At 35.4% G+C, this 20,801-nt stretch overlaps 1 protein-coding gene across 1 annotated transcript in view; it reads right to left on the bottom strand.

Moving 5' to 3' along the window:
* LOC141492676 (receptor-type tyrosine-protein phosphatase N2) overlaps positions 1-20,801 on the bottom strand; it is a 144,847-nt gene that overhangs the window by 67,793 nt on the left and 56,253 nt on the right. Inside the window, exon 3 of the mRNA XM_074193253.1 lies at positions 7,747-7,820. Within this exon, the coding sequence (XP_074049354.1) occupies positions 7,747-7,820 (74 nt within the window). The remainder of the gene's footprint in view (positions 1-7,746; positions 7,821-20,801) is intronic.

The raw sequence follows: 20,801 nt of genomic DNA, 5'->3' as shown, positions 1-20,801 counted from the left end.
AAGGGGATGTTAGAAGTAAGACCAAATTGGACAAGTTTCAGTGGGTGAATGCAGGGAATCATTCTACATTGTTGAAAGGTATAGCTGCATAGTAGGATTTCCACTTTCCAGGGTGAGGACATTGTTTGTTTATTAGACTTATCTAATGCCTCTTGATTTCAGGGCTCATTGCAAAGGTGTTGTATGATCTTGACTTTAGCATTATGATTAAGGATTTGTTACTCCAAACAATGCAAATGTGAGATGTGCCACCACATGCAAAGCTAAACATTAAGCTATGGTATTTCAGAAACACTTTAAAATGTTATTCTAAGTTTAAATTTTAACAAGGGCAAGTATAAGACAGATTCCTTCTAGCAGGCATCTCCTGAATTTGTTCAGAGCCTATCAACATTTTCCGTGGTGATGGTTGTCAGCATAAAAGAATGCACCTTATAATTATGTGCACTATGAAAAAGGAAAAGCGCATAAAAGAACAGATGTAAGTTATTCTAACAGAACAACAATGTGATACTTGCTGGGGAAAAAAGATACTGAGGAAGGAAAAATGCCTTTGATGCTCCTAATTTTCTGATTTATAATTAAAACTGGACCTAATGTTAAAATTCACTACCACAAATACAATACAGGTAAATTATGTTACTCTTATTGAAAGTACCAATTAAAATGTTGTGGAAGGAAAGAAAAAGGAAAAGACTCAGAAATAAGTCTTTGATTTTTTTGAAAATATGTTTTTGCTGGGGCAGGGAGCCAGGGTGGTGATAGTTCTTTACTAGGACCTTGGCCTCTTCTCTGTAAAGAGTTGTACTGAAAAATTAAAACTCCACCCCCTTGTCAAATGAGTTGTTTGCCAAAAGCAATTGGCAGGGCAAGGCATTTTAAACTGCTGCTATATTCAAAATAGTTGCATTTTAAACAGCATTCAAAACAACAAATATGTCATTAAGAGCAAAAGTTGAGAATGGTATAGGGAGGATAAAGAAGTCAACATTTATGAAAGGTCATAATTTATTTCACAGTGATTTTTTAAAAAAATATTTTTTAATCAACCACCTGTTTGTGTTGTTGAAGACAAAAGCAAAGAAAATCAATGATGATGTAAGTAGTATTGTCAGAGAAGAAATACTTCCAAACATTCAACTATCTAGTAAAGCAGGTCTGGGCCACTTCTTGGTATTTTAGCACTAATCAGCTGCTGTCAAAAAGCTGCTATTTGGAATGTAGCAAACATCATAATGAGCATAGAGTAGAGAAATGTGTCATCCATTTAACAATAATTCAAAAGACAATTACAATTATTACATTCCAGGCACATTCTGTTGTACAGAAAACAATTATGGGCAGGAACACTTTTTGCTCATAGCAAATATAAAACAGCAGAAATTCCTATCATGCTATTAGCCAGTCTGTAACTGAATAAAAATATAACAAATATTTAACTACTTAAAATGAATATGTTTCATTAACTTTTAGGTAATTTTAAGGAAGGTTCATATTTGAGACTATTTGGAATAAAAAAAAATACATTAATGCTAATATATATATATATATACATACAAAAATGTATATATGTATATACAAAATGTATATATATATATATATATATATATTTTATTTCCAATCAAAGTAATTGAAGATTATAGCATAAATGCTTTTGCTATGTATCCACTCTAATAGTATGGATACCACAACCGTCTTCTCTGTATATTGTCTTGGGCACTAATATGTGTTGGAAAATTTTTCCTATCCCTTTTTTCCTTACTTCTCATTTAAAAGAATACTTCTCTGAATTCTATTCTTTTTCCGTGTGAATGTATGCATAACCATGTGCATATGCAAAGCCCCCCTCGGATGTATGCAGATATAGATCTGAGAGGGCTATATCTATAGTGAGGTCTATATGCTATAGAACACTGAACCTGGAATCAGGAAGAATCCTCTTCATAATTTCAAATCTGGTCTCAGGCCCTTAAAAGCTGTGTGATCTTGGATAAATCATTTAACCCTGCTGTCCTTAGTTTCTCATCTGTAAAATAAGTTGGAGAAGGAAATGGCAAACCATTCCATTTTTTTGACAAGAAAAGCTGAAATGAGGTCACAAAGAGTCAGATACAGCTGAAATGACCCAATGACATAAAGTTAGAAGGGACCTTATAGGTTATCTCATTTTTCAGATGAGAGATGAGGTCACTTGACCAAGGTCATATGGGTGTTGAGTGTCTTAATGAGAAAATATTCAAGTTAAATTGGCATATAAATACATAGGTTATATAACCAAACAAATCATCTAAGCTGATACTGAATTCATCAGGGAAATATATGTCAATTTATTAATAAAAAAAGAGACATGTGACCTGTACAAACTAGAGACCCTGCTCTAAGTTTCTACCAGTATGTTACAAGCTGTACAAGGTGAAAAGACTGGTTCTGTGAGGTCAAAGTTTACATGCTTTCTCCCAGCACTGAAAGGTTGGTGCATTTGGAGAAGCAAAGTGGTGCAATTATTAAACATTTTCTCTCATAATGGAAATTTTCACAGTAACACTGCCATAGCAGACAAGCCAGTATCATAGTGAACCATCTTTAGAGGTGGCTTTGTGATTTTATGCAAAAAGAGGATCAAAGATCATTGCAATGCAAGTGTAATTAAAGGGTATAATTTTGCTTTTACTAAAACTATACCCCTCCCCTTGGCCCCCAAAAGAAAATCATTTTTTTTTCAGTTGAATCCTTTACTCATGAGAAAACTCATATTACTAAAATGTGGCAAAAAAAATCAAATGAAATCCAAGAAAGGCTCATTCTTAAGCACTTGTAGAGTACATAGCTCTTGTGTTGTTAAGATCTGGTAAGATTTCAACCTGGAGAATGGAAATTAAAAAAAAAAACACCCTGCCACTGTTTGATTTTGATTTGAGGAAGTATAATATAGAAAGAGGACTTGGAAGCAATTTTAGATATTGTAAATGATTCTTACTTCTTCTTTAGCCATATTCTGGATATTAATACCATGAAGCTTTGCACCCTCTGAAAATGCTTTATGATTAAAAAGCTTTTTACTTCTGTCAAATGAGAAGACAAAGAAATATTCTTAAATTCTGATGTCAAAGAAGACACTAAAGGACCAGCTTCTGTTAAGTATAGCTTAGATAAAGTAAGGGGCAGTTGGGTGACCCAGGGGATAGAGTGCTAGGACTGGAATCAGGAAGATATAATCCCCAGGGGTTAAAATCTTGCCTCAGACACTTAACTAGCTCCCGGGAAAGTCATTTAACCTTTTTTTTTTCCCCCTCGGTTTCCTCATCTGTAAAATGTGCTAGAGAAGGAAATGGCAAATCATTCCAGTATCTTTGCTAAGAGAACCCCAAATTGGGTCATGCAAAAGTTAGAAAAGATTGAACAACAAATGGATAAGAGAGAAATGGGCCATTTTAGAAAATTCTTATTTATTTAAAATTTTCTAATTTTCCAGCAGCATAATTTTACCATCATTTAAGGCACAGAAGGGAGAATAGTTTCTTAAACATCAGACTGGACTTCAGTAAGCTTCATCTAGCATATACAAGAATAGCTGAATATGGTGAAAATAATGGTAACTGACATTTTTATAGCACTTTATGCTTTGCAGAATGCTGTTATCTCATTGTAATATGTATGCATATAATAGTCTAATGAAAAAAAATCCTCTTTTAGTGAAATACCAATTTACAAGAGACTCAGAGTCTTACCCATCTCTTTTTTTCTCTCAACCTTAACAAGAATGTCTCAATTTGGATTTGTTAGATGATTTTAGAATTGAAATTTTAAACAAATTTCTCCAAATAAATGAGAATGAAGCAGTAATTTCATTTTTAAGTGTCATTAAAAATTTCAGAATAGTTCTTGGTTAAAAAAATTGTATACTGTGTTGAAGCAAACTGTCATATTAATGACATCCCTCAGTTTGGTGTCTTCAAAAATAAGCAAGCTGAGTTTTTAAATGTAGTTGATGGGTTTTTCCCTTAGACGCCCTATGAGGGGAAACAGAATTCCCATTTACTTTCATGACCTCTGATTTAAAAGCAAAGATTGCACATTATTTACTACTGGATGATTTCCCTGAAATTTAATGAGGACTAAGTACAAATATGACAGATGTAATTATCGTAGTTTTATTCTGCACAGTCAGGGTCTCCTTGTGCTGTAATTGCAAGCTTTTCATTCAATTGCTGGTAGCAGAGTTATTATCACTGTACTTTCAGTGATTTCAGAGAGAGGAGGTAAAGTTGGTATCCTCTGGCTTATTCTTACAACCCAGAATTTGAAAGGAATCCAGTATGCTTGCTCATTGTATGAAATTTTTTAAAATTCATGAAATCATTTAATGGAATCATCTGTGCTCCCAACAGTTGCTGGCCTAGGGGACTAACAGATCAGCTTTAGATTTTAGCAAAAATTGAGGCTAGATATTACTTGAAAAAATATATATAATATACATATATAAACATAGCCCTAAGTGTATATGAATAAACCTGGGTGGCTGCCTTCCTTTGGCAAATATCATTGTTACCATTTAGATTTAAGGTAGGGCTGGAGCAACTCAAACATCTGGAAGCTGGGCCCCGAGCTCTATAAAATGGTGATAACTTAGTCACAAATACATTGATGTAACTCAATTGTTTTTAGATTTGAAAATAATTGCTTTATTTTTTAGTCTATCCTCATGAGATGTTTTGAGCTCCAAGGGTGAAAAAGGAAACTGCTCTTTTCTTGCGATTCAGAGAATCCTGCCCTTGTTTTATTAATACTCACCTTGCTGCCACAATGAAAATAAAATAGTCTCTCATAATCCAATATCACAAGGTCTAATAATCAAAACTACTAGAAAATTCTGATCATTCTTGGAGTTATCAAAATAAGAAAATGGAGCACCAAATGCACATTTTTGTTAAACCACAGCTAACTTTTAAAAATACTAATTGTTTCTCATTGTATTAACTGGGGAAAAAAACCAATTAAATGTCCCTAAAATAGGATTATTGAAAACATGAGTGGCACAAAACTTAATTATATATATATATATATATATATATATATATATATATATATATATATATATATATATTTTTTTTTTTTTTTAGGTTTTTGCAAGGCAAATGTGGTTAAGTGGTTTGCCTAAGGCCACACAGGTAATTATTAAGTGTCTGAGCCGGATTTGAACCCAGGTACTCCTGACTCCAAGGCCAGTGCTTTATCCGCTACACCACCTAGCCACCCCAGATTATATTTTCCTAGGAACAAAACAATCAAAGCTATTCAATTCATTTCTCCCCTTCAAAAAACGATCTAGGTGAGAGTAAGGAAAGAGTAGTCAGTACTTGAAATGTTTTGATAAAATCTCTGGCCATCTTTTCTAACTATTGTTATTAAATCATAACTTGATTTCTTTTTAGATTCCACATTTCTTATTAGATTTTAGTTTCATGAGAATTAGGTCTTAGATAATAAGACCTGCAGATTAGCATAAACACTTTGTTGGCTCACAATTATTATTACTATTACTCTTTCCACTCACTCTTTTCATATTTGAATATAGAAATTGAGCACATGTATAGACTCAATAGCACTGAGTTCCCTTGTAATCTTGGAGGTGGGTAACTGGGGTAGGGGATGAAAGCTAAAGAAGTAATCATGTGATTTTTCTATAAAGAACATTTTGTTGTTGTTTTCCATATGGTTGCTCTGAAGCAGGGAATATAATTTAATCTCTGGCACATGTGAATCAGAAAGGCAGATCTTGGAATTGGGAGTCAGAATCAGCCTCTGATATATCATTTAGCTGGATAACTAGGGGCATCTCTTATCTTTTAAGTGTCCTAGGCAACTCTGGGACACTTGGCAATTGCCATTTAGTAGTTTTTTCTTCTTCTGGCAAAGGTGTTTCTATAATACCAATGGTCAACATTTAGGAATATAAATTGAGATTAGAAAGAGTTCTCCAAGGCCATATAGAATAGGGGTTCTTAACCTGAAGCATGTTGATTCAAAAGAAAATATTTTAAAACTATTTCAGTATAGTTACTTTCCTTTAAAAACCTACATATTTTACTTTATAATTTAAAAGTCAGTTTTTCCTGTCTCCAGTTGCAGAGCTCTTCTCTACTATGCCAACTAAGAACCCCTGATGTAGACCAAGCATGTTAACTGTTGCCGAGACTCCGTTTATCCTAGGTGATACGACTAGCAAATTACACAGGCCCAGATTTCTGGGAATGAGAGGGTCTCCTTCTCTTTGTCCCCCCCCTTCTCTCCCCCACCCCAGTTTTGATTCTGTGAAAATAAATTATGTCAGGGCTAGAGTTCAGTATATTAAAATGAACAAACCCCAACAATTAAACTAAGTAGTTCCTCAACAAAAAGTTTCTGGTTCTCACTTGGAAGACTTCTCTGGAGAAACAAAGAAGAATTGTTTTGATTCTGAAACAATTTACTGTGTAAATGAATTTTTTCAGGCAGATACAGAAACCTTGTTTAACATCCCAACACTACCTACTTAAGATCTCAGCCTCCTCACTCAAGTGGCCAAATGTTTCCTTCTCCCTGTGATCTTCAGAGGGAAACATTTGATCCATCATCACTTTGCAATCTTCAGAAAGATTCCTGTCACCTTGTTTCCTACAGGCACCAAATTTAAAGAAAAATCCCCAAAAAGAGTGTGGGGGGGGCAGGAAACTACAATAAGCAAAATTCCCTCTATCTTGACATACAGATAACAAATTCCCCTAGCTCAGCTTTCAGTTTAAAATGCCACTAAGTGCACCCTCTTAAAAACCTGTCTTCCGGCACTTTCTTTACTTAGAGATAACAGCTTATCTCTTTTTTCTCCATCTGCAATCATATTCATCACATTCAGTTTTGAAAAATCTACCTGAGTCACCTCTTAAAGTCTAACTTTTCACCTTTTTCTTCCTTCCTTCCATCCCCCTCCACCAGTTAAGATTGTCCAGATAGGCCCTTTTTCAATCTTAGCTGTTTACCCCCAGTTCACAGAGGAAAACAAAAAAGTAAACAGAATGAGGCCCATGTTAGTAAGGTATGCATCTCTGGAAGACAAAAATACTTGTATTCACTGGGGCCCTGGGCCAAGTGGTTTATGAAAAATTGCCCTGTCAATTTTCCTCCTCAATATAGACAATACTTGAGATCTTCACTACATTCTAAGTGTTGGCTTCCCAAATAAGAGCACAACCTGTAAGCCGCTCTCTTTTTCTTAAAAAGAAAGCATTCCCAGACTAAGGGGACTAGCCCATAATTCTGAATCTGACCTGGTGTCATGGATCATTTAAAAAAGTGATGGGTTTGCATTCTGAAGTTTTTTCTTTCCTTCCACTGAAGAACAGGAAGATAGGCAACTCAGAAGAAGACTCATAAAACAACTGGAGAATCCTGCCCAAGAGTCACAGGCTCATTTAAAAGTTTCCTCTTATTTCATCATTCACTCATCTCATTGTCTAATAAATGTATAGTCTAAATCTTGGATCTATTTTACCAGGCTAGAAGCTCCTACTCATTGGATGGGGTCTGAACAGGCCATGCTTGCAAGCTTAAGCAAACTTCTATATCAGTTCAGGATTAGTTTTTGGCTCACTCTGTCTCAGAAAGACAACTTTGGCTATTTTTCTAAGTTAGAACAACATTGTCCATGTCCATATTAATGCTATCTAAGGGAAGACCAAAAGTTGACTTAGGATCAGTTTGCATACTTACAATGGGACTTGCATTGATGTAGTCAGAATTGTCGTGGCTATTTTCAGATTTCAAAAGTATCCTGGAATGATCATCTGTAAGCAAACCAAATGGAAAGAAAAAAAAAAGACATAATTAGATTTCTGCTCAGGAATTCCATCTGCCTGCATGTTGGGTGGCTTTAGTAATGAATGTTGATGCTGTTCTCTCTCAGGTAATGTATGTATATACCATATTCTATGAAATATTCCTCAAATAATTTTTTTCCATTAAGCCCCAAATGTAATTCTGTAAAAATCTTTATTCTATTCCTGTCCTCTCTCTATTCTCTGTCTGGTCCTTCTATTTTAAAGGGATGGAAGAAGAATAAGAAAGCAAGAAGGGGAAGGGGACACATATTTTTCCCTTGGCATCCTATAAGTCAGATTTTTTTCTTATTTTGATTATGAAAATGGTGATTAAGTCTTCATTTGTGTTTCATATAGGACAATCTTTGCACTCATGTCATAAATACATCAGGACAAAAGTGAAGAGGCAAATTGGCTTAGTGATTAGAAGGTTGACTTTGGTATTGGGAAGGGCTGGGTTTCAAGTCTTGACTTTGACATATACAGTTAAGGAAACTGAGGCAAACTGGATGATATGACTTGCCCAGGGTCACACAGCTAGTAAATTTCCTGAGGTTGGGTTTGAACTGAGGTCTTCCTGATTATAGGTGGGTACTCTATCTACTGTGCCAACTAGTTGTCCATTCATAAGGGAAATGCAAAACTTAAATGATTCCTTTCTTCCTTTCCTTCCCCATTTTCATCACTATAACCATCTTTATTTCTCTTCTCTTAGAAAAAGCAGCAAAAAAATCTAAATTGACATTGTATCCTGAGATAGAGTATTTTTTCTTCCAGAGAAAGATTTTTTTAGCATTATATACAGAAACACATTTAATTTTTTTAACTTAAAAAAAAAGACAGCCTGGGTTCAAGAGACTCCAGAGCCACATGCTAACAATGGTGATATACTTTTTTACCTTTATCTCTGGCCCTGAAGGCAGGTTAACAGGCAAACCCTCCTTTGCCTGTTGCCTTCCAGGTGAATTGGGTCAGCAAGGGGTAAAATTTAGATGTGAGTCGCTGAAAATAGATGGGAACTTTTAAATTTAAGTTTGATTTTTCTTTCATTCCTCTTAGAAAACTTCCTTTTTTAAAAAAAGGAACTTTAGGTATTGGAAAAATTTGAGGATATAGAAATGTTTAGAATTTTTTTAGTAGGGAACTTGAAGTATTGAAATTGTCCCTAACAGTACATATGTGCATATGTGCATCTCCTCTGTAATTTAGGATTTTTAGAATTTCTTGGGGGCCTTCCTAGGTACGTACAGCCAGTATATGAGAGGTCCCCAAAAAGTTTTCTAGAAGAAATACTGCATCATGGTCAAACTCTTCCAAGGAACCCATGGTGATCACCCTACCCACCTAGTGATTTTAGAGATTAGATTTGAGATGTTATGGGAAAAAAGGTGCAGATTTCACTGTGATTGATATTACTGATATGAAGAATTCTGGGATGAGGAAACTCTACCCTATGTAGGTTGATACCTTCTCTCAAATTTATAATCTTAGAAAATTGTCTGGAAAAATGAGGGTGCCAAGGAGCCAAAGACAGTATGTATGAATGACTGGACTTGGACAATTCTGCTTCCTCATTCAGAATCACTACAGAATGACCACTGGAAAAAAAAGATATATAATTCGATGTATGATATTGCTCCTGAACTTACTCTTTTCAGGAAAAGGGGGCTTGGATAAGAGGAAAGAAATATGGTGAAGCCAATAGATGCAGTTTTATGGACTCTGATATGAAATGGTCTTAAAAGCAATGTTGATTTTTAGCTACCAAATCATTCTACTAGACTAAAAAAGAAGTGATTACTTAGATGTGAAAAATGATATCAAAATACCATGGACTAAACGACCTTGGCCTCTTATAAAGAGTACAGAAACTCTTGAAAATGCCAGAAAAGTGAGTTTAAAATATACCAGAAGGGGGAAGAAAAGCAAAAAAACAAAAAATAAAAACTGGTCAGTGTTCCTCCTTGGGTTCCTGAACATTACCACAAAATTCAGCCTCTCAGACATCATTTGCACGGATGGGAATGTTTGGGTCCACAAAGTCACTAACTTGTATTTTGCTCAGAAGTGGGCACCCTTTTCTCAAGGGCTAAACCAGGGTCTCATTGTTCAGGCCTCCACAGAAGGCTGGCATAAAAGGGCAGAATTGCTGGCTGCTTCACTGGGTCTCACAGGAGCCCAGCTTCATTATAAATATTTTCAACACAGACAACTTTAGGCACTTGTGATAGTTATTGTCTGAAAGAGCTTCGTGATGGGCAGGGTTACTATAGAAAGAGAAGATGGTGGTGGTGGTGGGGGGCATCATGGAGGGGATTGAGGGGAAGAATTACAGCTCTGCAATTTCCTGGCTTGGGAAGCTAGTGCCCATTTTAAATGTGCTCAATGCTGGCTGGAGACGAGCCTCCCCCCTTCTTGTAGAGATGAATAGGCACTTAGCGAGGTCTCGGGATGCAGAGCGTAGGCCTTCCTGAGGGTTGCCATCAACAAAGGGCAGGCCAGGAGAGGCGAGGTCTGATGGGCAGGCTGGCCCCCAGAGCTTTGTAAGCAAACCCGCAGCAAAGAAAGCAGCCCCCACCCTCACTGGGCTTTGGAAGAGGCCTGCCAGCTGGACGCTCTAATGGAGAAATGAAGGCGCTGCCCCATAAGTTGGGGAAACTGATTGTAATGAAAATGTCCTATGGTGACCTTGCTGTATACACTGGCTGGGGGAGGAGAAGGAAGGAGACTTGCACCTGAGCCTTGGATTTCTGGTTTGTTTTTTTTTTTTCTGAGTACAGTGACAATACTCGCCCTATGGAGCATTGCTGAAATGTTGTTCGGTTGAGATCACACCAGGGATTTCAGATGTTGAAGAGTTGTGATTATTTGTCCGATTCCAAAGCATCATTTTCTCATCTTAAAAAATGGTGCATAGTCTAACCTACTTTTTTTAAAAAAAATGGAATATATTTTATTTTGTATTTGAACAATATTGCATTGTGAGCCGATTGAAGATTTCCTGGGAGAAAGAAGGGGAGTTAGGGTGGAAGGGGGAAAATGGTGTCACAAAACCAGACCTGGGAATTAGTGGTCTAATGGGTAAATCATTAGGCTGGTCTGTGAGTCTGAAACCTTTATTTAGTTCCTGGCCTGGCTCTGCCACTTGGACAAATCATTGAAGCTTTCTGTGATTCAGCCATTCATTCATTCATTTACTTATTTATTTGACCTAAAAAAAAGACTAATAAGACGATAGTTCCTTATTCATGTCATAGACATTTGATGAGGACCAATGAATGAGATGATATGATGGAAGCTCAAAGATTTTGAAAAATTCATCAGAGCCAGCAAGGAAAGATTAAGCAATGTGATTCAGGCAAAAAAAAAAAATAAAGAAAAATCAGACTGGAGCTCCTGAGATCATAAAAAAAGACCTATCCTGTACTCATCTTATGGAATCTTGTTCCCTCTTGTCCCATCCCATTTTGTGCCCAAATTTCAAGGAATTGATAGGAAAGTATTCTAGGACAGAGGCTTTAAATTCTCTAGGCTAGGCCTTGGTCTAGAAATTGTTTACAGGAGTCTGTTCCAATAAACATATGAATTCTTATGAAAAAAAATCAGAAATCATGTATGTAAATCATTATCTCTTCTATCTAGTCCAATAATATAATGACTTAGTTTCTGTTAATGAAATGCCAAATCAGAAATTAAAAGAGAGGGAAGAAGAAATAGACATATTAATAGGAAAAACAACCACAAAACTTCCAAAACATGGTGAATAGGGCTACAGGGATATCTCTGAATTCCAGGGATACCACCCCAACTTTGATAGTTAATCCTCATATGACTTTGGGCAAGTCATATAAGCTATTTGGGATTCAGTTTCTTCATCTGTAAAATGAAAGGGGGGGGGAGTTCTAGTTGGCCACTGAGATGCCTTCCAGTTTTAAAACTACAATCAATGTATTTATTTAGGACTTCTAATGTTGGTCTGTTTTGTTAGTTATCTTTTCAAACGTATATGTCTTGTATTTACAATTAGATTGTCAATTCCTAAAGAGCTGGACTATGTTTTCCTGTTTCATTGTAGGCTCCATTGAATGAAGACAATCTTGCAAAAAAGCATGTACCCCCAATAATATTTTCATTAATTAAGTAATTATGATAAGAGAAATGCAGGGAAGTCTTGGAATAAGGCACTGGAAAAAAGGAAGAAATTTTCTGTGGCTATCCATTTAAGATGGTTTAAAAATAACAACCATAGCAATATATAAAATGTAAAAACAATATCTAATATTTATATGGAATTTTATAACTTTCAAAGTGTTTGACATCTGTTGTTGATGATGTAAGGATAATTATTTTTATTTTACAGATGATAAAATTGCATTATCAAGAAGTGATTTGTCCAAGTTCACAGAATTAGTGGTGGAGCTTGAAATCCAAACCAATTATCCTCCTTCAGGGTTGAATAATGACTCCTATTTAAATTGTAGACCTGTGGAGTGTTAGACCAGGAAGGAGACTTTAAAGATCCCCCAGTCTGTGTGACCTTGGATAATTCACCAAAGTTCTCATTGTTCCAGGTTACTCTAAGTATTAAAAGTGGCAGAGGAGTCACCAATATACATGGGTAATAGTAGTTTCCCAATGAAATCAGATTTGGAAAGAGAATTGTGATACAACATCAAAAGTATATAAAGACATATACATATGTCTTTTAGCTTGGAGAATTTTGTCTGGCTGACCCCCATGCATAGAATGCACTCCTTCCTTATCATGTATGCGAATCATTATCTCTTCCATCTAGTGCAATAACATAAATCCCCTAAAATTCCATCTTCTATATTCCTTTCCTATTCCCTCTTAATTCTAGTGTCTACCCTCTGTTAATTATATATATATATATATATATATATATATATATATATATAGCTTGTTTGTTAATATTTGTTTGCTTGTTGTCCTCTCTCTTTAGATTGTGAGTTCCATGAAGGCAGGTACTATCTTTTGATTCTTTTTGTACCCCCTTAGCAATTAGCACAGTGACTATCATTATTTATTAATTATCATTATTATTATTATTATTAGTGGCACTTAATAAATGTTTATTGCTTGACTGATTATATCTTGCCAAATGAATGTAAGTTATACCTGAGAGGATAATGACAGTTCATTTACTAACCCATAGACTTACTGCAATTCCCCCCCCATCCCTTAAGAAAGCTATGTATTGTCTAAAACTTTACTGTTAGCTAAATATAACTTGACTCACTAATAGAATCATGGCAAACTAACATGTAAACTTTCATGTATTATCAACACAACCACTCTCTTTTGCTGTTTTTTACTCATTATTTGTAGGGAATTAACTATGAGTTAACTGGAATTTGCATTCTAAAATGAATGTACTGATAACAAAGGTGTTTTGCTATAAATTCAAAACTGAACCACAGAGAAGACTTATTTTGCTAAACTGTTATTATTGCTAATGAATATCAGGAACAAGTCAGCTGATAGGAAAAAAGCCATACAATGGTAGGAATAAAAATTCTTTTTCATTTCATTGATGGACAAATTGCTCCTCTTTATCTGGAGGATACATCCAGAATACTATCTACTTGGTTGATGGAAGCTTATTGGTAGTATGATGGTAAATAGATTCACTGGAGAGTAGATTAACATTGTCTGCTCTTTACCAATTCCATGGGACCCCCCTGACTTGTCCCTATGGTCTAACATCTTAGTAACATAACCATGCTAAAAGGTATAAACTGTGGGTGCCATAACCAATTTGTCTAAATATAGAAACTCTCATAATGTTTGTAGAGTGAAGCCCCCCAATAAAGGTGGAATAGCATTTGGAATTCAGAGAGATACAGCAAGTGGTTGCTTTGGCTTTTTGAGAGATTTGAGAATGCTAACAATTATTAGAAAATATACTCAAGAGGCACTTTTCCAAAGAAGAAATACTTCTCCATAAGGTAGTGCAAATCTTCTTAGCTGCAATCATCTCTACATATAGCCTGAGGTTTCTTTTTTTTTATTTGTCATATGGGTACCAAGGGGTTTTTGGAAAAGAATTATTTTTACTGATGCTTTTTTAAAAATGTTTTCACTTCTTAATGATACTCTCTTCACTTTCATACTTCACCAGAAAATTCCCTTACCTAAAACAAAGCAAAACAAAAACAAAAACCCAAAACAAGTAAAATAAGCAAAACAAATAAACATTTGACTGGTTATACTTTCTCTCACACCAGTGACCTTTGCATTAAGGGGAGGGAAGCATTCTTCAATTCATTAAACTCATGATTAGAGTTTTTTATTTCCTTAAGTGTTATTTTCTTTTACATAATTGTGAATATTGTGTACATTGTTCTCCTGAATGTGCTCACCAAAAAAATTTCTGAGGAAAAAACCCCCCAAAATCTTTTAAATCATTTATTACCATTAATACATAATAATATGTAAAAGTACCTAAGACATTTTGCTAGAGCACTTGGATCTTTTCTTTGTCCCTATTATCTTCCATCTGATATTTCTCCAGAATCTCTATTCCTACCCTTCCCTTAGGACACAAGCTATCTAAGGAGAGGGACTGCTTAATAAACATTAGTTAAATTTGAAGTCAAAGACAAAGTAGTAAAAGAAGTCCAGATTGTCAATTTTTTCCCTTTTTGGAGACTAAAAGATAGAATACTAAGAAATTAAAAAAATCTCATTACCAGTTAGATCTTCATAATAGATTCTTTCATCACTGGTCCCTAGAAGTAATTATTCACAATAAATGATTAGGACTAAGCTTGTATCTGAGATGAGAAAATGCACTTTCTTCCCTTCACTGGAGAGTTGGGAACTATGGGCATGCAATGTTGCTTAAGCTGTCAAATGAGGTTGATGCATTGGATGATTTTGCTGAACTGTTTTTTTTTCTTTTTTAGTCTCTTATAAGAGGTGTGATGAGTGGTGGTGGTAGGAGAAGGTATATTAGAAATCAATGTAATGTAAAAACAAAATGTATCAATAAAAAAATGATTAGGATGACTAGCAATGACTTCCTAGAGCAAAGAAAATCTGCCAGCACTTAGATAATAACAAAATTCTATGGAATTAGACACATGTGGGAATAACAGCTCAACAGGAAGGGGAAAAAACCCAATTAAGCTCCTACTATATAAAGCCAGGCACTGTGGTAGGCAATGGAAATACAAAAAGTGAGATAGTCCTATCTTTAATTTAAGAATTGACATTTTTATTGGATTATGAATTAAATTGGGTAGACTTTTTGGAAATCTTGAAACAGACTCAACTATTGCCATGCTTGAAAATCATAACAGTTCACTCAGAGGAGTTTGGTGCTTTTGCCAAAGTTCCTTTTGAACAAAGATATTTAGACAGATGAAGACAGAAAACTATGAAGAATGACAGGACCTAAAATTATTACCATTAGTTACACTCCAAAAGACAGTTTAGGGAAAGGCTACTGTTCATCTATTCACCTTTTTAGTCCTATTGGTAATACAGGTAAAGTGCTACTAGTGATAATAAGTTCATATTAATTTAGTACTGCACTTTTCTCACAGTAACCTTAGACAGGTTTATTATCCCCATTGAACCAATGAAAAAGCTGAGCACCAGAGAAGTTGTGCTGTAACATGGGAAGTAAACAGAAGAATCAGGACTTGAACCAATGTCTTCTAAGTTCAAATGATCATTATCCTATAGACAAAGAAATATGCATAGTAATAAGGTAATTTAATTTGTAATTATAAAATGTTTTAAAACATACAGTGGGGCTTTTCTCCCTAACCACTGAGGGAAGTGAGCAATAGGAATACTATTAGCTCAATCTGATAGATGAGTACACTGAAATACAGAATGAAAGGATTTACCCAAAATCATCCAGCTAGAGAAAGTCATGAGTCAGGAATGGACCTCAGGTCTCCTGATTTCATGTCCCATGTTCCTTTGCCCTACAGGCAAATGTCTTTCAACAACTGTGCCACATGTATAAAGGTATTGTATTATGATGTCAGCATGAAGTTGATTCAAGTGACAAACATCCTTTTGCCAGTAGTGAAGTTGAAAACTTACACTTTTATAGTGTTCAGGTTTTAAGAATGTAAAATATTATATACTGTGTTTTGATAACAAACAGGTTGTAGTTCATGACATCACTATGTAGGGTAAAATTGTGGATGATGGGTGATGTCTTCACTTGCACATGAACTGGATTTAATTGAGGCAGAGTTGCACAAAGTCATCAGCCCCTCTCTTCCAGAGTTATCAAAGTCCAATGTTAGGAAAAATGTCAAGAAGACTGGAGATGGTCCAAGATGAAACCCATGACCTTGTCTTCAATGTCTGACCAAGCTTTAGGCACTTCATTGAACCTGCTTTGGCTACCTTCATGAGGGATGAAACAAATTGTTCTCAATCATCCATTCTGCTAGGGTTAGTCTTCACATGCTTGGGGTAAACATCCCCCTAACTCACCAATGGGTTTGAGGACAGTTACCCTCCACCTGATTAAGTCCATCTGCCCAAATAGTGTGACTGGTTTTCATGCTACGGTTTCTTGGAACCACAGGTAAATGTTAGTTGAATCAGGTGGACACCAAAGGTGAACATGCAGATGTTAAAAGGGTCCTGAGAGCCCCCACACTAGAGGTGCTAGTCCTCCCTAAACATCCCATTCACCCCAGTAAACAAGCTAGAAAGTAGTGTAAGATATAGAAGTTAACTTCAAAGAGTTATAATCTAGTTGGGAAGCTACATCGTATATACATAAATAGATAACTAATAGAAGAAGAAAAAAGTACCTAAGACATTTTGCTAGAGCACTTGGATTTTTCTTTGTCCCTACTATCTCCCATCTGATATTCCTCCAGAATCTCTATTCTTACCCTTCCCTTAGGACACAAGCTATCTAAGGAGATGGACTGCTTAATAAACATTAGTTAAATTTGAAGTCAATCAATTTAAAAACTGATGCTCTTGGCGATTCTGTAAGAGTAAGTTGCAGAGAAAGTGCCAACCTGCACTGGTAGAATTTCCTCAACCAAAAATTCCCCATAGTAGTAAAACCACAGGTCTAACCTTGATCCCTTATCTTCCTATATGGGATGACTCAAAAGTCCTACTTCAGTTTTAAGCTTTAAAGAACTTTAGAAGTATAAATGCTAACACTTAGAAAATAGTCATACCATTGGAAAAGTTATATATTAATTAAATTATTAAAATACTGATGTTACTTATGAAAATTATATATAACCACTACCTTGCTATGCAATACTCTAGTCAACTTTTAAACTTTGTAAAAATTTTATAAGCTGCTTTTCAGTGATTGAAATGATTGTATTTTTAATCATAACTCTTCCAAAGAATAAGGTTTCGGTACACATATGACAGTTTTGATAAGACCCTACAAGAAAGGGTCTAATGGAAATAGATCAAGTACCCAAGATAGCCAAACAAGAAGACCGCTACCCATCCATCTGTCTGAGAAAGTGGGAAAGTCCAGAAATCATCACACAAGTAACAGAACCACATCATGTTATATTAGAAATATTATCAAAATTCACAAAATTACATAAATGTAAAAGAAATGTAAATAAGTTTTCACATGTATTTAAAATATATTTATAACACACTTCTGAAGTTATTAAAACTTAAATCTGCACTAATACTTGGAATAGCTTGGACTAACTAGGAAAAGTTACATTCTTACATATTGCAGAAATTCTGTAGGGCATTATTTAATTGGTAATGTTCTTAAATATTATATAAGGTAAGCTTCCTTGAGTAAGCACAAGCAAGGCTGACTTTAGATACAATCAACCACCAAGGATTAGCAACTATGTGCTTAAGCACTCAAAACACAGATCCTCTGAATTCCATTTGGGGCATTTGTACATAGAGCTATAAACAAAGGTATAAACAAAATAAATGTAATAAAAATACTATAAATACAGTATGATAAATTCATGAATGATAAATTCAAAGCATACTGAGAAGCAAAAGAAGCACTAGTAGAGTGTTCAGGGAAACCTTACTTTAGAAACTGGACCTTGATCTGAGTACTGAAAACAAGTGAGGATTTTAAGAGGCTAAGTGGGAGGGTGGCATTGTTTGGAGCTTCAGTGATAATGGGAGTAGTGATGTGTACTGATTGATTGACTATTTATTAATTTATTTTAGTTGACTTTAAAAGAGTTCAGTCTACAACAAGCATGGTTTATACTCAAATGTTAAACAGGAACTGTGAGCAAGGGTCCTTCAACTATCTCTCAGATGTTGGGAATCTAGCAATATTTGCAATCAAGAAAATAAATCAAGATTGCTTTGGATCATTCAGAGAAATGAAGACAGTTATTGCAACCCATGAACAGTAATATTAAAAGTCAGAAGGAACTTTAGAAATAATTTAGTTTAAACCTAGTTTTATAGACACAGAGACTGAGGCCTAAAGAGATCAAATGATTTGCTCCAGGTTATATGGCCAGTTTTGGAAGACCTAGGACCATGCCTCTCTACTCATGATTCTTTCTATTATACTAATCTGCTTAAAGTCTGAAGAAAGTTTTTTAAGTGAATATTCATCTGAAATCTGAAAGAAGCTGCCCTTTTTTGTTCAATCATTTTTTAGTCATGTCCAACTCTTCTTGACCCCTTTTGGGGTTTTTTTTAGGGGGGGCAAAAAAACATTGGAGTGGTTTGCCATTTCCTTCTCCAGTTTATTTTACAGGTGAGGAACTAAGGCAGACAGGGTTAAGTGACTTGCCCAGGGTCACCCAGCCAGTAGGTGAGATTTGAATTCAGAAAAAGAAGTCTTCCTAACTCCAGGTAGGGTACTTCATTCACTCACTGTGCCACCTTGCTGCCCTGGCATAGCCTTTAGAGAGTCTTATATAAAGAATTTACAATTTTGTTGTTTTGGAGCTTGAAATTAATTTATTTCTCTGTAGAAATGTGAAAAATGCTTAAAAATGATAGGATCGCAAATAAATCTATATAAATCTACTTAAACTGTCATCTAACCAAAGCACTGATACTCTCTTTCTTCAAGCATGAGAATTCTTTAATTAATAGATGATCTTCAGGGAATGCTATGGACAAAAAAAAAAATCACCTTCAGGCCAATATAGTAGGAAGCCTCCCTCAATTTAGATTTTGCTGGCCTTCAGATTACAATGACTGTGGCGTCTGTACAAAAAACTCTTCCGGTCAAAGCTTGCATTCTGTAAGAATGACCTTTGAGAAACCAGAGGAATCAGTTTATCATCATGGTGATATATCATGGTAGTATGGTAGAGGAGATTGAAAAAAAGTGTTAAACTTTAGTATGAGTTTGATCTAGTAGGAACTATATAAGAGAAATGGAGCAAAAAGAGGGGAAAGACTTTTTTTTTAACATTGACTCAGAGAAATTTTGAAAAACTGATAAAAGTTTATCTTAGACATCATTCCCCTCCCCTTTCCAATTTCTAGGGTGTCTTTCCTCACATAACCATTGTCCTCATGCTATCCTGGTTGCTTCCACTCCCTGCATGAAATAGAGAGCACTCCACTCTGGTTTCCCCAATATCTCAAGTGTCCTAAACTTTAAAATGACCATCCTACACTTCAACTCTCAACTTCCATATTCTCAATGAAGCTGACCTCAAAAAGGTATTAGGAGAAAAAGGAGTTGTTTAGATTAATTCATATTTCTTTTTTGTATTTTTTTAGGTTTTTGCAAGTCAAATGGGGTTAAGTGGCATGCCCAAGGCCACACAGCTAGGTAATTTTTAAGTGTCTGAGGCTGAATTTGAACTCAGGTCCTCCTGACTACAGGACTGGTGCCCTATTCACTGAGCCACATAGCCCTTTTTGTATTTTTTAACAATCCCTAATCATCCTAAAAGTTTTTGTAGTTTTAGAAGCTGCTTACTGTCCACAAATAGATTTCTAATTAGTGGGATTTTAGTACATGTGGAGGGAGGGAGGGAGAGGCAGGGAGATAATGGGAGAAAGATAGAAGGAGAGAAGTTGGGAGAAGGGTGGAGGAGAGAAAGAGAGATTAAAGCTGGATATATAGATCTTGGAATCATTTGTATAGAGATGAGATTGAATATATGGAGCAAATTAGATCACTAAGAGCATAGAGATAGATAAGAGGGGGATCCAAGACAGAGTCTTAGGGAATGCCCATATTTAGTGCATGGGTGATAGATAGATAAATATGTAGCAAAGAGGAGTTAGAAGGAGTAGTTAGATTAGGGGCAGGAGAGAACAGTAGTCACAAGCTCCAAGAGAAGAAATAGTATCTAGAAAGAGGGAACAGTTGGACAGTGTAAAAAGCTAAAAGAGAGGTCAGTGAGATGAGGACTGAGAAAAAATCCACTGGATTTAACAACTGAGGTTATTGTTCATTAAGAGTAGTTTTAGTTAAAGGTCTCATTGGACTCTGGATAGGTCATTTATTCTCTTTGATCCTCTATTTCCTCATCTGTAAAATATACTATCTACATCAAAGGTTTATTCTTTTAAAAGTGTTTTATAAGCCTTAAAGTGATATATGTATGTATATGTATATGTATGTGTGTGAGGGTGTGATGACAGTGATTGTTGTTGCTATTATTGCTGTAATCCAGTGATAAATTTAGCAAAGTTTGGGGAGAACCTCAAAAGAAGTTTACAATCTGAGTGATGAATTTTTAGGCACAGCAATTTGTGAAGGTAATCCATTAAGACATAAATTTTTAAAATGGAATAACCATACCACAAAAATTATAGTTCATTGAAATAACAAAGAACATAGTTATTTAGGTCCATGATAGATTTCCCCCACTAGTCTGTAAATTTTAATGAAGTCAGCAATGGTGCCATGGCTAACCTTTGTATCTTCTCCAAGCATTTCACAAAGTCCTCAGCCAACTACTCAGTCACTAATAGGATCATAGATTTGGACCCTAGAGA

This window comes from Macrotis lagotis, chromosome 7 (genome assembly GCF_037893015.1).
Source record: "Macrotis lagotis isolate mMagLag1 chromosome 7, bilby.v1.9.chrom.fasta, whole genome shotgun sequence".
Lineage (NCBI taxonomy): Eukaryota > Metazoa > Chordata > Mammalia > Peramelemorphia > Peramelidae > Macrotis > Macrotis lagotis.
Note: the sequence above shows the minus strand (reverse complement) of the source record. Positions and strands in the feature narration are given on the sequence as shown.